General features: G+C 49.9%; 2 protein-coding genes and 2 non-coding genes across 4 annotated transcripts; 2 read left to right on the forward strand and 2 right to left on the reverse strand.

Annotated features, from left to right (window-relative positions):
- The first annotated feature begins 6 nt into the window (after window positions 1–6).
- On the forward strand, window positions 7–935 carry LOC111529169 (putative stereocilin-like protein). Its single transcript, XM_023196031.1, has one exon. It carries the CDS (start codon window positions 111–113, stop codon window positions 672–674), a length of 564 nt encoding a protein of 187 aa, XP_023051799.1. The 5' UTR covers window positions 7–110; the 3' UTR covers window positions 675–935.
- A 479-nt stretch (window positions 936–1,414) lies between these two features.
- Window positions 1,415–15,103, forward strand: LOC113219877 (stereocilin-like). The gene is given in 21 exon segments (XM_026447942.2): window positions 1,415–1,424; window positions 1,513–1,658; window positions 1,755–1,859; window positions 2,004–2,170; window positions 2,798–2,984; window positions 3,122–3,237; window positions 3,515–3,647; window positions 4,000–4,182; window positions 4,486–4,524; window positions 4,708–4,875; window positions 5,025–5,090; window positions 5,570–5,695; window positions 6,956–7,014; window positions 8,081–8,204; window positions 8,309–8,421; window positions 10,897–11,032; window positions 11,447–11,643; window positions 11,842–11,932; window positions 12,141–12,297; window positions 12,886–13,055; window positions 14,807–15,103. Coding segments are annotated over 21 exon segments (2,790 nt in total).
- LOC113219879 lies at window positions 2,268–2,371 on the reverse strand. Its single transcript, XR_003306851.1, has one exon. It is a non-coding gene; the product is annotated as a small nucleolar RNA U13 (small nucleolar RNA).
- LOC113219878 lies at window positions 13,704–13,811 on the reverse strand. The gene has a single exon (XR_003306850.1). It is a non-coding gene; the product is annotated as a U6 spliceosomal RNA (small nuclear RNA).
- Window positions 15,104–15,164: the final 61 nt, after the last annotated feature.

Here is a 15,164-nt window from a genome sequence, read left to right on the forward strand (position 1 = left end):
CTTGGGTCCAGCATGTGTGCCAGGGCCCCACCCCAGATGTCACTGCTTCCCCACCCTGCCACATTGGACCCTGTGGGGAACGCTGCCCAGATGGGGGCAGCTTCCTGGTGATGGTCTGTGCCAATGACACCATGTATGATGCCCTGGTGCCCTTCTGGCCTTGGCTAGCAGGCCAGTGCAGGATAAGTCGTGGGGGCAATGACACTTGCTTCCTAGAAGGGCTGCTGGGCCCCCTTCTGCCCTCTCTGCCACCACTGGGACCATCCCCACTCTGTCTGGCCCCTGGCCCCTTCCTCCTTGGCATGCTCTCCCAGTTGCCACGCTGTCAGTCCTCTGTGCCAGCCCTTGCTCACCCCACACGCCTACACTATCTCCTCCGCCTGCTGACCTTCCTCTTGGGTCCAGGGGCTGGGGGTGCTGAGGCCCAGAGGATGCTGGGTCGGGCCCTACTGCTCTCCAGTCTCCCAGACAACTGCTCCTTCTGGGATGCCTTTCGCCCAGAGGGCCGGCGCAGTGTGCTACGGACGATTGGGGAATACCTGGAACAGGAGGAGCAGCCAACCCCACCAGGCTTTGAACCCATTGTCAACCCCAGCTCTGGTATAAGCAAGATGGAGCTGCTGGCCTGCTTTAGTGTGAGTGCTCTGCCAGAGGGAAAGCTCCTAGAACAGTGAGAAGGCCCTCCAGGGGAATTCCTCGTGTATTCAGAGGCAGTAGTGTGGGGTAGTAGTTGAAGCACACAGCTCTGGAGTCAGACAGGCTTGTATTCATATCTTAGTTCTGTGACCAGCCTTGAATGAGTTATTTAACTTCTCTGAGCAATATTTTTCTCGTCTCATTTATAAACTAGGGATGATACTGGTATATGAGATAATACATGCTGTGGGCTTAGCTCAGTGCATGATACACAAATGTGCAATAAATATTACCTTGTTATTCTTTTGGGCTCTTTGACTCTCCCGCTTTCTGCACCAGAAAGAAAAAGGATCAAGTTAGAGGACTCTTGATTTTTTTCCTAGAGAGTGAGAATTGGAGGCTGGCAGAATACAGGAAGATAAGGCAGGAATGAGAAAGATTCAGGGACACTACCAATCAGAAAACTTTGGTTCTAGGTTCAGCTGTGCCACACATTAGTGTGATCTTAGGCAAGCAATTTAATTTAGTTTTTCTGGGCTTCAGTTTTTACTCTGTTGCATGGAGGGGTGGGAATATGCTACACACCATAATTCATTCACTGAGTGCCTATTATGTGCAAGGCACTTTACTGGGTAGGTTCTGTAGGATATATAAAGATCCCTTACTCCATTTTAGGGCTCCATTTTTCAAGCCCTAGGCCCAGTAAAATGGAATTAGATAGTCTCATAGTATTTGGTTCAGGTCTGCAGGTATTAATTGATCCAACTATGGACCTGGCATGGGAGAGGGTACAAGAGAAATTAGAGATATGATCCTGGACCTAAAAGAGCTTAATATCTGAAGAATCACAGTTGAGATGAAGGACAAGCATCCCAGCAAGTGGAGTTGGAAAGCCTGGGGGAGCTGCAGGAGAGACAGAGAAGACAGCTCTGTTGGCATATTGTCTTTCTTCCCACCAGCCTGTGCTGTGGGATCTGCTCCAGAGGGAAAAGAGTGTTTGGGCTCTGCAGATCCTAGTGCAGGTAACAGGTGGAGGGCCCATGGGGGGGCTGGGTGACAGCCATGGCCAGAGGTCCCTGCCCTGTGAGGCCATACCCACCATGACCTCCTATTCACAGGCATACCTGCATATGCCCCCAGAAAACCTCCAGCAGCTGGTGCTTTCGGCAGAGAGGGAGGCTGCACAGGGCTTCCTGACACTCATGCTGCAGGGGAAGCTGCAGGTGAGCATAGAGAAAGAGGGGAGCAAGGGCACCTGGAGCCTTGTGTTCAGAGGGCTTGCCTTAGTGGGAGGAGGAACTCCAGAGAGGAAATGGCAGGGATACTGAACGTCTCCAGAGGCAGAATCCATTCCTGTGCCCCTACAGGTACCACCATCCGAGGAGCAGGCCCTGGGTCGCCTGACAGCCCTGCTGCTCCAGCGGTACCCGCGCCTCACCTCCCAGCTCTTCATTGACCTGTCACCACTCATCCCTTTCTTGGCTGTCTCTGACCTGATGCGCTTCCCACCATCCCTGTTAGTCAACGACAGTGTGTAAGGTTCCTGCACCACTCCTCCTGCTCCTGTCAGGGTCAGGCCAACCCCATCCAGCTGGAGCAGCTCCTTCCGGAGCTCCTGTTTTTTTCTTTCATGCCAGATAGGTGATGTGCCAACATCGTAACAAGGTTTGAGAGAGGCACATCTCATACCTGAGTGTGAAAACCCAGTCAAGATGCTAATGAACTACAAAAGGATCAGAGAGGTCCTCTCTATAAAACCAGGGAGAGGCCGGGCGTGGTGGCTCACACCTGTAATCCCAGCACTCTGGGAGGCCGAGGCAGGCAGATCACTAGTTCAGGAGTTCTCTGGCCAATATGGTGAAACCCTGTCTCTACTAAAATACAAAAATTAGCCAGGCTTGGTGGTGGGTGCCTGTAGTCCCAGCTATTTGGGAGGCTGAGGCAGGTGGATAACCTGAACCTGGGAGGCAGAGGTTGCAGTGAGCCAAGATCGCGCCACTGCACTCCAGCCTGGGTAACAGAGACTTCATCTTAAAAACAAAAAAACAAAACAAAACAAAAAAGGGAGAGTCTCCTTCCTATCTAGACAGCAGGGCTACAGAGGGTCAGAGGAAAACAGTTTGGAAGAAGACAAAGGGTTAAGACCCATTACTCCTCGCAGCCTGGCTGCCATCCGGGATTACAGCCCAGGAATGAGGCCTGAACAGAAGGAGGCTCTGGCAAAGCGTCTACTGGCCCCTGAACTGTTTGGGGAAGTGCCTGCCTGGCCCCAGGAGCTGCTGTGGGCAGTGCTGCCCCTCCTCCCCCACCTCCCTCTGGAGAACTTTCTGCAGCTCAGCCCTCACCAGGTATGAGAATCATCTTCTTTATTTGACTGGCCTATCTTCTTCTAGTGGGGACGAGAGTCAATGGCGTGTCTCTCAGTGGCCCCTCCCTGCAAGAACCCCACAGTGACCCCAGTGCAAGCTAACCTTCCCCATCTCAGATCCAGGCCCTGGAGGATAGCTGGCCAGCAGCAGGTCTGGGGCCAGGGCATGCCCGCCATGTGCTGCGCAGCCTGGTAAACCAGAGTGTCCAGGATGGTGAGGAGCAGGTACGCAGGTGAGTTGTGGGATCAGTAACCAAGGCCAAAGTGGAAGAGGTAAAGAGAGGAAGCTACAGGTGTCATGGTGGGTAGGTGTTCTAGGAAGGAAGGGGCAAGGGAGTAGGCAGTGGCCCCAGGCAGCGCAGAGTTCCAGGAGAGGTCTCTAGATGGTGCCCCTGTGTAGTGGTGTAGTGGTCAGAGTGCCCAATGTATGTACCCACACTGTCTGCTGCCAGGCCTGCCTTAGTGCTAGTCTCAGGGACCACACAAAGGTCAACTTCATGCCCTCCTCAGGCTTGGGCCCCTCGCCTGTTTCCTGAGTCCTGAGGAGCTGCAGAGCCTAGTGCCCCTGAGTGATCCGATGGGGCCAGTAGAACGGGGGCTGCTGGAATGTGCAGCCAACGGGACCCTCAGCCCGGAAGGACGGGTGAGCCCCTCAGTCCAAGCCTAGAAGACTCTAGGCTTCCCCTGGGTCTGTGTGGATGACTTTCCCATTGTGTCAACTTGAACACAGTGGTACCAGCCCCCATCCCGCTTTTGCAACCTCCATTCCTTACTCCATGGCCATTCTTACCTGTTACCACCTCTTCCTGGCCCTTCCCTATCTGGTCTGTGGCACCCTAAACACACCCTTTGCCATTTTGAACCTAATCTACTCCAGTCCAATCCCTAGTTCCAAACCCTAGCCCAAGCCCTGGGAAATTCAGATGTGGGGTTAGAGAGGAAGTTCAAGGTTCATCTGTCTTTTCTCTCCAGCTCTAAACCTTCTTTGGTTACAGGTGGCATATGAACTTCTGGGGGTATTGCGCTCATCTGGAGGAGCGGTGCTGAGCCCCCGGGAGCTGCGGGTCTGGGCCCCTCTCTTCCCTCAGCTGGGCCTCCGCTTCCTGCAGGAGCTGTCAGAGCCCCAGCTTAGAGCCATGCTTCCTGTCCTGCAGGGAGCTAGTGTTACACCTGCTCAGGTTTGCCTCTCTCACTCCCTGGCATGCACCCTCCATCCCTGCTTGAGCCCTGTCAAGAGAATCCCATTCAGGTATAAAACCAGCCCCTCCTTTCCCCAGGTGAACAGTAGAGGTAAACTCTGTCCACACGAGGACACCTTCATTCCCTTTCCTCAGATCAAGAAGGGACCTGAGTCACTGAGGATGGTTACTGGGGATGTTTAAGAGGGAGCGAGAAGTTTTGGAGGGTTTGCCTTAGGAACCCACTTAGGACCTGGCTGCTGGGTCCTGAGAGCTGTTGTTTTTGGTTCCATCCCAACACAGGCTGTCCTGCTGCTTGGACGGCTCCTTCCTAGGCATGATGTGAGTAGCAGCAACCTCTCAGCCTCTCGCCAGAGGTCTCTATCCCCCTTTTCCCTGGCTTCTGCATCTGCCCCTCCTCTCTCTCCATTGCCCTCATACTTATTGCCTTGCTGCATTGTGATTGTTGTCTTCCCCACCACCCTTCCCTTCCTCTTCAGGCCTCTTGTCTCTCTTGCTCCTCAGCTATCCCTGGAGGAATTCTGCTCCTTGCACCTTCTGCTGCCCGGCCTCAGCCCCCAGACACTCCAGGCCATCCCTAGGCGAGTCCTGGTTGGGGCTTGTTCCTGCCTGGCCCCTGAACTGTCACGCCTCTCAGCCTGCCAGACCGCAGCACTACTGCAGACCTTTCGAGTATGAGAGTAGCAAGGAGGATGAGACAATCAGGGATACGGGCTCTCTCTGGTTGGGAGGAAGGCATCTTCTCTGAGGCCAGGGAAGGCCTTTCATACCTCCCCACTTAAACACACACACACACACACACACAACCAATTCTCATGCAGGTTAAAGATGGCGTTAAAAATATGGGTGCAACAGGTGCCGGTCCAGCTGTGTGTATCTCTGGTCAGGTAAGTGTGAGATCTCCCAGCTGAGCTCCTCTCCCCATTTTGGGGCAGTTTCATATGGCTGGTGCTGCCTCCCCCACTACCCTGCAGTGGCCCTGAGAGCTCTGGTTAGCTCTGTACCCATTAGCAGCCCTCCCCAGTTCTGGATGCAGGACAGCATGATCCACCCACATTGTCCTAGACTAATGTCAAAGCTGCGAGGGCCTGAGAAATCTTCCAAGCCACCCACCCTGCTTTCAGCTGAAAAGATCAAGGCTCAGAGAAGCTAAGGGACTTTGTTCGCCTGGTGCCTAACTAGCAGCAACACCGGACCACGGCAGCCAGCCGTCTGAGGCTCTTAGGTGTTTATTCCTACAGTGGCAAATGCCATTCCACTTCTGTCCCACCTTTGGTCCCTTTCCACCCCCATGGTTTCTTTTCTCTGAGTGCCAAGTCCAGAGTCTCACCTATCACTACACTGCTATACCCATCGCTGCCAGCAGCCTGTTCCCACCACCTGGCCAGACTGCCTGCTTCCCCTGCTCCCATTAAAGCTGCTACAACTGGATTCCTTGGCTCTTCTGGCAAACCGAAGACACTACCGGGAGCTGCCCTGGTCTGAGCAGCAGGTAATTCTCCCCATTTAATTTCAGAACTCCTTCCCTCAATGTAGTCTACCTTCTTTACCCATCCCTCAGCCCTATTTGGTCAGCTTATCGCTAGTATCCTTTATTGATTGATTGAGACAGAGTCTCACTCTATTGCCCAGGCTGAAGTGCAGTGGCATGATCAGAGTTCTCTGTAGCCTCAAACTCCTGAGCTCATGCAATCTTTCTGCCTCAGCCTCCTGAATAGCTAGGACTACAGGTGGTTACCACCATGCCTGGCTAATTAAAAAAAAAAATTTTTAAAGATGGAGTCTTGCTCTGTTGCCCAGGCTGGAGTGCAGTGGCGCGATCTCGGCTCACTGCAACCTCTGTCTCCTGGGTTCAAGTGATTCTCCTGCCTCAGCCTCCCGAGTAGCTAGGACTACAGATGCCCGCCACCATGACTGGCTAATTTTTTTTTTTTTTTTTTTATGGAGATGGGGGTTTCACCATATTGGTCAGGCTGGTCTCGAACTCCTGACCTTGTGATCTGCCTGCCTCGGTCTCCCAAAGTGCTGGCATTCCAGGTGTGAGCCACCACGCCCGGCCAATTTTTAAAATTTTTGCGGAGACACTATGTTAAGGTACTATGCTATCCAGATTGGTCTTGAATTCCTGGCCTCAAGCAATCCTCCTGCCTTGGCCTCCCAAAGTGTTGGGATTACAGACCTGAGTCACTGCACCCAGCCCCTTAGAATCCCTTATAATTTGACTTGCTTTTCTTTTTCTTTTCTTTTTTTTTTTTTTTTGAGACGGAGTCTCGCTCTGTCACCCGGGCTGGAGTGCAGTGGCCGGATCTCAGCTCACTACAAGCTCCGCCTCCCGGGTTTACGCCATTCTCCTGCCTCAGCCTCCTGAGTAGCTGGGACTACAGGCGCCCGCCACCTCGCCCGGCTAGTTTTTTTGTATTTTTTAGTAGAGATGGGGTTTCACCGTGTTAGCCAGGATGGTCTCGATCTCCTGACCTCGTGATCCGCCTGTCTCGGCCTCCCAAAGTGCTGGGATTACAGGCTTGAGCCACCGCGCCCGGCCTTGCTTTTCTTTTTCTTTCTCCTTCCCTTTTCTTTCATTTCTTTCTCACTCTCTAAGAGAAGAGTAGGCATCTGGGAAAGTCAGAGGCTGCTGCGTCCTACAGAGTGAAGAGGCAGGACTGGGTCCAAGGCAGTCCTGCCTCTCTACTCTAGGGAGTATCCTTGGACAGTGTCTCTTCTGGGAAGTGGCTCCTCTTTCTTTCTCTTGTAGGCACAGTTTCTCTGGAAGAAGATGCAAGTACCCACCAACCTGACCCTCAGGGATCTACAGTGAGTAACTTGTGTTGAGCAGTGCACTGAATTCGACCAACATTTTTTTGAGTGCTTATTATGTGCCAGGCACCATGTGATATGGAATGGGGGATATAGGGATGAATGGTGCATAGTCCCTGCCTCATGGACGTTCTCCTAGCTCCTCCCTTTGCCCTCCTGTCCTTCCACAGTGCCATACCTATCCTGACTAGAGCCAAAGGACTCAGAAAACCTGAATTCAGGTTCCAGTCCTGTCACCTACTTGTGCCCTTGGGCAAGTCGTTTAACCTCCCTGTGTCAGTTTTCCCTTCTTTAAATGAGAATTACAATGGCACCAGCCTCATAGGTAGTTATTGTGAAGATTAAATGAGGTAAGTCATGTGAGGTGTGTAACACAATTCCTGGTCCATTGTAAACTCCCAGTAGGCATTTGCTACTATTAGTTTATTTCAGGGTGACTTCAGAGGCACCGTCCAAGCAAGAATAAATAGGAATAAGAGGGTATCACTTTACTTACAACCACAGTAAAAGAACAATGGACTTCAGAATCTTTTTTTTTTTTTTTTTTCCAAGACAGAGTCTTGCTCTGTTGCCCGGGCTGGAGTGCAGTGGTGCGATTTCGTCTCACTGCAACCTCTGCCTCCCAGGTTCAAGCGATTCTCCTGTCTCAGCCTCTGGGGTAGCTGGGATTACAGGCGTGTGCCACCATGCCCAGCTAATTTTTGTACTTTTAGTAGAGATGGGGTTTCACCATTTTGGCCAGGCTGGTCTCAAACTCCTGACCTCAGGCGATCCACCCACCTCGGCCTCCCAAGGGCTTCAGAATCTAAGATATGGCTCTAGTTTCAGTTTACCACATTTCTAGTAGAATGATATTGGGAATGTCACCTGACCTCTGTAAATCCTTATTTTCTTCTCTGATAAACAGCAGTGATGTTATGGGGAGTTGATGAGAATATCTATGTAAAACATTTCTCAAACCATAAATTGCCATGAATAAACTTGTGTTGAGAGTACTGATATCAAGTAGCAAACAGGCTGTTGTATGTGTTGAATGAGCATCTCCCGACTCACACACCCACAGGGCTCTGGGCACCCTGGCAGGGGGCATGTCCTGTGAGTTTCTGCAGCAGATCAACTCCATGGTAGACTTCCTTGAAGTGGTGCACATGATCTATCAGCTGCCCACTAGAGTTCGAGGGAGCCTGGTGAGAGAGGGTGCCTGGACATTAGTAGGAGCAGGGAGGCTGGGACCCTAGGTATAGAAGCCAGCTCATATGTTCTGCTCTGGCCTCACCCTGCTTCCCTACAGAGGGCCTGTATCTGGGCAGAGCTACAGCGGAGGATGGCAATGCCAGAACCAGAATGGACAACTCTAGGGCCAGAACTGAATGGGCTGGATAGCAAGCTACTCCTGGACTTACCGTAAGTACTGCAGCTAGAAATGTTGGCCCCTCAGAAAGCTCAATCTGGGGTGAAGATCTGCCCTTAGGGATTGCCCTAGAGGAGGCGGTTTTTCTGTCTGGTAGTTCCCTGACATCACTTATAGCCCAAAGCAGAGGATTTTATTCAAAGTTGCTGTATGTATTGACTGATTCCCAGAATATGCTCCAGCATGGGGCAGCTGAGGGTGGCAACACTGTATTGAGGCCTGCTGAGTAATCTTACAATAACCTAGTCCACATTAATTGAGATTGAGATATAGGGTCTAAAGTGAGGGAGGCAATGCTCCGATGCTGCCCCAGAGGATTGTAGTTTGCTCAGGGCACTGTGTTCTTAGTGCGTTCAGAGGAGTAGATCGAGAGAAAATGTATGAAAAATGTGATAAATGCCTTCAAATACCTGAGGGGCTATCAAGTAGAAATTAGATTGTCATATTTACGAGTGGCCCCATTGGGCAAGACTAAGAGTAGTTAATGGAGATCAGATTTTTACATAGTATAAGAAAAACTAAGGTAGTGAATTCCTGGTCCTTGGAGCTGTTTAAGCCTAGGTCAGATGGCCCCATGGTAGGAATGTTGTAGAGCACATTCATATATAGGTTGTGGGAAGAAAAGGCTATAGGAACCCAAGGCTCCTCCCTACCGATAGAGAAGTTTATTAGTATCTTACTCGTATGCTGCTTTTCTCGTTTTACCCCTACCACCACCCCATTGCCATCTGCACTGTAAGTCAGAATAGGAAAATGCTGGTGTTACAGTCTTGCTGGGGAATATGGAGATGAAATGGAGTAAAAGTAGTTGACTTCATTATTTCTTTTTGTTTTGTTTTGTTTTGTTTTTTGAGACAGAGTTTTGCTCTGTCACCAAGGCTGGAGTGCAGTGACGTCATCTCGGCTCACTGCAACCTCCATCTTCCAGGTTCAAGCAATTCTCCTGCCTCAGTCTCCCGAGTAGCTGGGACTATAGGTGTGCACCACCATGCCAGGCTAATTTTTGTATTTTTTTATAGGGATGAGCTTTCACCATGTTGGCCAGGCTGGTCTTGAACTCCTGACTTGAAGTGATCTGCCCACCTTGGCTTCCCAACCTTTTTACATTTTTATAGGCGTTTCCACATATTTTAGCTCTTGTATGACTTAGCCCAGTTCCAGAATTGGCAGTCCTAGGTATGGTACAGGCTATCACCTCTGATTTCTGGGCAAAAGGGATTTATTTATTTATTTATTTATTTATTTATTTATTTATTTATTTATTTATGTTTTTGAGACGGAGTCTCGCTCTGTCACCCAGGCTTGAGTGCAATGGTGCCATCTCAGCTCACTGCAATCTCCACCTCCCGGGTTCAAGCAATTCTCCTGCCTCAGCCTCCTGAGTAGCTGGGATTACAGGCGTGTGCCACCACACCCAGCTAATTTTTGCATTTTAGTAGATACGGGATTTCACCATGTTGGTCAGGCTGGTCTCGAACTCCTGACCTCGTGATCTGCCTGCCGTGGCCTCACAAAGTGCTGGGATTACAGGCTTGAGCCACCGCGTCCAGCCTGTTTTTACTTTTTTAAATGCCATTCAAATCTGTTTAAATATATGGGTTCTATGAGATAATTTAAAATTCCAAGGTTATAGATGAGGTGAAAGGTCCTGGACAATGCATCAAAAAACCTGAGTTCCTCATTTGTGAAAGAGGAATAAAAGAAACACCTATTTTCTCCAGACGCAGTGGTTCACACCTATAATCCCAGCACTTTGGGAGGCCAGGGTGGGTGGATCACTGAGATCAGGGGTTCAAGACCAGACTGGCCAACATAGCAAAATGCCATCTCTACTAAAAATACAAAAGTTAGCTGGGCATGGTGGCACGTGCCTGTAATTCCAGCTATTCGGGAGGCTGAGGCACGAGAATTGCTTGAACCTGGGAGGTGGATGTTGCAGTGAGCTGAGATCGCGGCACCACTGTGCTCCAGCTTGGGTGATGGAGTGAGGCCAGGTCTTGTTGTAGGATCAAATGAGATAACACCTCAAAGAACTTTGTAAACTGTATAGCACATACAAAGAAGATGAGACCTCTTCACAAGTAGAGGAAGGGTGGCCCTGTGGAAAAAAACGGGAATTGGGAGTGAGAGACCTCAACATTTGACCTCTGTGAACCTCAGTTTTTTAATCTATAAAATGGGGAAATATTAATGGTACTTAATATTTCGAGCTTTTGAGTCCATTAGATCAGGTAGGATTGTTTGTTATTTTTTTTTAGGAAGACTAGAAATATGTCACTCCCTTTTTCTCCTCCATTCAAGCTTGATGGTGGGAATTGGCCCTGGAGCTGTTTACTATCAGTTCCTGTCCAGCTTCACTAAGTGTGGCCTGGGGTCACATCTTAGCTGGGGACTGTGGGGTTCTGTGGTCCCTTCTGGAATTGGCCCAGTTCCAGCTGAATGCTGTTGTTGTCAAATTGCTATAATAGAATCCAGTTGATGGACAGACTATCCAATGAATCCATTATGTTGGTGGTGGAGCTGGTGCAGAGAGCTCCAGAGCAGCTGCTGGCACTGACCCCACTCCACCAGGCAGCCCTGGCAGAGAGGGCACTACAAAACCTGGTAAGAGTCCACCCTACCAGACTCAGATTTGCTGCCCTGGGCAATTCTTGCTCCTCAGACAATGCTCTCTGACTGTCCCCCAACCCTCTACTTCTTGCTTTCCTGCTGCCGAACAGGTTCCTGTCTTCAAGACCCTGGCCCCTGTTTTGCCTCTGAGTTCCGTTCCTTGATAATATGCTTCATGCTACTTGTCCAAACCTCTTGGAGTCCAAGAAATCTCTTAGAGTCCACCTCTCAGACTTTCTGCCTGCTCCTATGTGGGCTCATTGCTTAAGAAACTGAACAAAAGTAGTAAGCATCACAGGGTGCTGAGCTGGGAGCAGGAGAGAAGGTCAAGGGGCTTGGTGTCTTGATCAAGGTTTCTGGTACTCTGAGTCAGAATTGCATTGTCCACGTTCTGATGCTCTTCTCCAGGCTCCAAAGGAGACTCCACTCTCAGGGGAAGTGCTGGAGACCTTAGGCCCTTTGGTTGGATTCCTGGGGATAGAGAGCACACGACAGATCCCCCTACACATCCTGCTGTCCCATCTCAGTCAGCTGCAAGGTTTCTGCCTAGGAGAGACATTTGCCACAGAGCTGGGATGGCTGCTATTGCAGGAGTCTGTTCTTGGGTATGGACCTTCGAGAACTTCAGATTCTAACTCATTCTGTACCCAATCCTTCAACCACCATCATCAGTGGCAGCCTGTTCTATATTCTTAAGGTCCCTTGGAGCCCTGTGTCCCAAATCCTAGCATGTCCTCTTTTCCCCCTCCTTTTCCTCACAGTTCCCTCAGCTCCCCAGCCCCCAATTTTCTTCCTGTCCCCAGGAAACCAGAGTTGTGGAGCCAGGATGAAGTAGAGCAAGCTGGACGCCTAGTATTCACTCTGTCTACTGAGGCAATTTCCTTGATCCCCAGGGTGAGATGAAGGAAGAAGGGAAGGGAGTAAATGCATAGGGGGGACTGGTGAGCTGGTTATGAGGACCCATGGCCAAAGAGGGCAAAGGATATGAAGCCTAGATCTGGGGGGAGACTGCGAAACAGAGATAGGACTTTGGAATTATAGCTACAGCAGCAGGCCCTGATCTGTCCAGATCTCCCCACTCTCCTTCTACCTTCTCATGCAGGAGGCTTTGGGTCCAGAGACCCTGGAGCGGCTTCTAGAAAAGCAGCAGAGCTGGGAGCAGAGCACAGTTGGACAGCTGTGTAGGGGGCCACAGCTGGCTGCGAAGAAAGCAGCCCTGGTAGCAGGGCTGGTGTGACCAGCTGCTGAGGATCTTCCAGGTGAAACTACCCAAATACTCGTGTGTCCAGCAGGATGTACAGGGAGTATCAAATAGTTTGGGTTCTGCATATGCTTTTCTCTGGGACTGGGTTTTCTAATTATAAAGAAGAGGTTAGAGGGATGATCTTCAGATCTCTTCTAGTTCTAGAATTCTATAGCTTTGGGAGTTTGTAAACTATTAAGTTTTCTTTTAGCCCAGAATTTCCATTTTCCTGCTGTCTTCTCTCTTTAAACAGCTGACAAAGCTCTAGCTCAGCTAAGTGTGGAGCTCTCTGCTGGGGAGATCCCTAGCAGCTTTGAAGGAGACATTGTGAGGCTCGAGAGCTGGGTTCAAATTCAGCTCTGCCATTAAATCCCTGACCAACATCCTCAGTCTTTCATCTATAAAACAAGGGACTTGGCATCTCCAGTCACTTCTTGTTCTATTATCTTCTAAGCCCTATACATCTTACCCTGTAATAATCCTTTGGTCCCTACTTCCCACAGTGCTCCATCCTCCAAAGGTTGGAAGAGTCATTCCATCTACAGATATCTCTGGGCATATTTTATTACCATACTGACCTCCTGACCCTGCCTTCCCCCTTCAGAACCTGTGCCAAATTGTGCAGATGTACGAGGGACATTCCCAGCAGCCTGGTCTGCAACCCAGATTGCAGAGATGGAGCTCTCAGACTTTGAGGACTGCCTGACACTATTTGCAGGGGACCCAGGACTTGGGCCTGAGGAACTGCGGGCAGCCATGGGCAAAGCAAAACAGGTTAGTGATGGAGAGTCAACTGGGGATGGCCATGAGGAAGCTCTTTGGGTGTGAGGTAGGACACAAAGAGAATGGAGAGTTGGATCAGAGGTGGGGGAAGCAGGAGATAAGAGTTAGAAGATTTGGGTCACAAGTTGGAGGTGAGTGGGGATAAATATTGAGGAAAGAGCGCTAGTATAATGAATAGAGGGACTAAAGCAGTGGTTACCAAATTTTAATGTGTATCAGAATCATCAAGGGAACAGATTTTTTTCTTTATTCTTTTCTTCTTTCTTTCTTAAAAAAATAATGGCATGCTTCGGCCAGGCACGGTAGCTCATGCCTATAATCCCAGCACTTTGGGAGGCTGAGGTGGGTGGATAATGAGGTCAGGAGATCAAGACCATGATGTCTAACACAGTGAAACCCCATCTCCACCAAAAATACAAAAAAGTTAGCCAAGCATGGTGGCGGGCGCCTGTAGCCCAGCTACTTGGGAGGCTGAGGCAGGAGAATGGCGTGAACCCAGGAGGTGGAGCTTGCAGTGAGGCGAGGTCAAGCAATGCACTCCATCCTGGGCGACAGAGCAAGACTCCACCTCGAAAAAAAATAAGAATAAAAATAAAAATAAATAAAATAATAATAATAATAATAATAATAATAATAATAATAATAATGGCATGCTTCATGAATTTGCGTGTTATCCTTGCATAGGTGCCGTGCTAATCTTTGTATCATTCCCATGTTTTTATGTGTATGTACTGCTGAACCGAGCACAGGAACAATGCCAGTGCTGGATTACCATGCTACACTGACTTAATAAAAACCTTCGGGGAGGCTGGACGCGGTGGCTCACGCCTGTAATCCCAGCACTTTGGGAAGCGGAGGCAGGTGGATTGCTTGAGCCCAGGGGTTTGAGACCAGACTGGGCAACATGGTGAAACCCTGTCTCCACTAAAAATAGAAAAAAAAATTAGCTGGGTATGGTGGTGCATGCCTGTAATCTCAGCTCCTTGGGAGGCTGGGGTAGGAGAATCCTCTGAGCCCAGGAGGTGGAGGGTGCAGTCGTACCACTGCACTCCAGCCTGGGTGTCAAAACAAGACCCTGTCTCATAAATAAAAAAATAAGCCTCTGGGGGAAGGAGTCCAGACATCTGCATCTGCCTTTTTTTTTTTTTTTTTTTTTTTTTTGAGACAGAGTCTCACTCTGTCACCCAGCACCCAGGCTGGAGTGCAGTGGTATGATCTTGGCTCACTGTAACCTCTACATCCTGGGCTCAAGCGATCCTCCTGCCTCAGCCTCTCAAGTAGCTGGGACTACAGGTGCATACCACCATACCTGGCTAACTTTTGTATTTTGGGTAGAGATGGGGTTTTGCTGTGTTGCCCAGGATGGTCTTGAACTCCTGGACTCAAGCATTCCTCCCACCTCAGCCTCCCAAAGTGCTGAGATTACAGCTGTGAGCCACTGTGCTGGGCCTCAGGTATCTGTGTTTTAGTAAGTGTCTCTGTGTCTGATGCACATAAAAGTGTAGAACTCATGGACTAGAGTTAGTTTGCTCTTCTTTTCCACTGACTGTAATTTCTTTCAAAACACGTTAATCAGAGGAACTGTAAGGCAACTGTCTCATTTGACAGTGGAGGAAATTAAAGAAAAGGCAGGTGACTTGCCTAGAGTTATACAGCTAAGGGCAGAGGCAAGACTTAAAACCCAGCATTCTGACTCCCAATCCACTACTTTCCCACCCACATTGTTACTCTCTTTCTCCTAGTTGTGGGGTCCCCCCCGGGGATTTCGTCCTGAGCAGATCCTGCAGCTCGGTCGGCTCTTAATAGGTCTAGGAGATCGGGAACTACAGGAGCTGATCCTAGTGGACTGGGGAGTACTGAGCACCCTGGGGCAGATAGATGGCTGGAGCTCCACTCAGGTAACACATTTCCTCCTCCCTACCACTTCCCAAACACCCATCCCACAGACACAGCCCTGTAGATCATCTAAAGCCCAAGGAATTTTTTCCTGTGACCTTACCTGGTCATTCTTTCTATCTTTTGTTGAGACCCCCTACTAGTGACCTTCAGGACTCTGATTTATTCACTCTGAGGCCCTGAACACATAATACTGTCTCCTAC

The sequence above is a fragment of the Piliocolobus tephrosceles genome, unplaced genomic scaffold (genome assembly GCF_002776525.5).
Source record: "Piliocolobus tephrosceles isolate RC106 unplaced genomic scaffold, ASM277652v3 unscaffolded_111, whole genome shotgun sequence".
Taxonomy (NCBI): Eukaryota; Metazoa; Chordata; class Mammalia; order Primates; family Cercopithecidae; genus Piliocolobus; species Piliocolobus tephrosceles.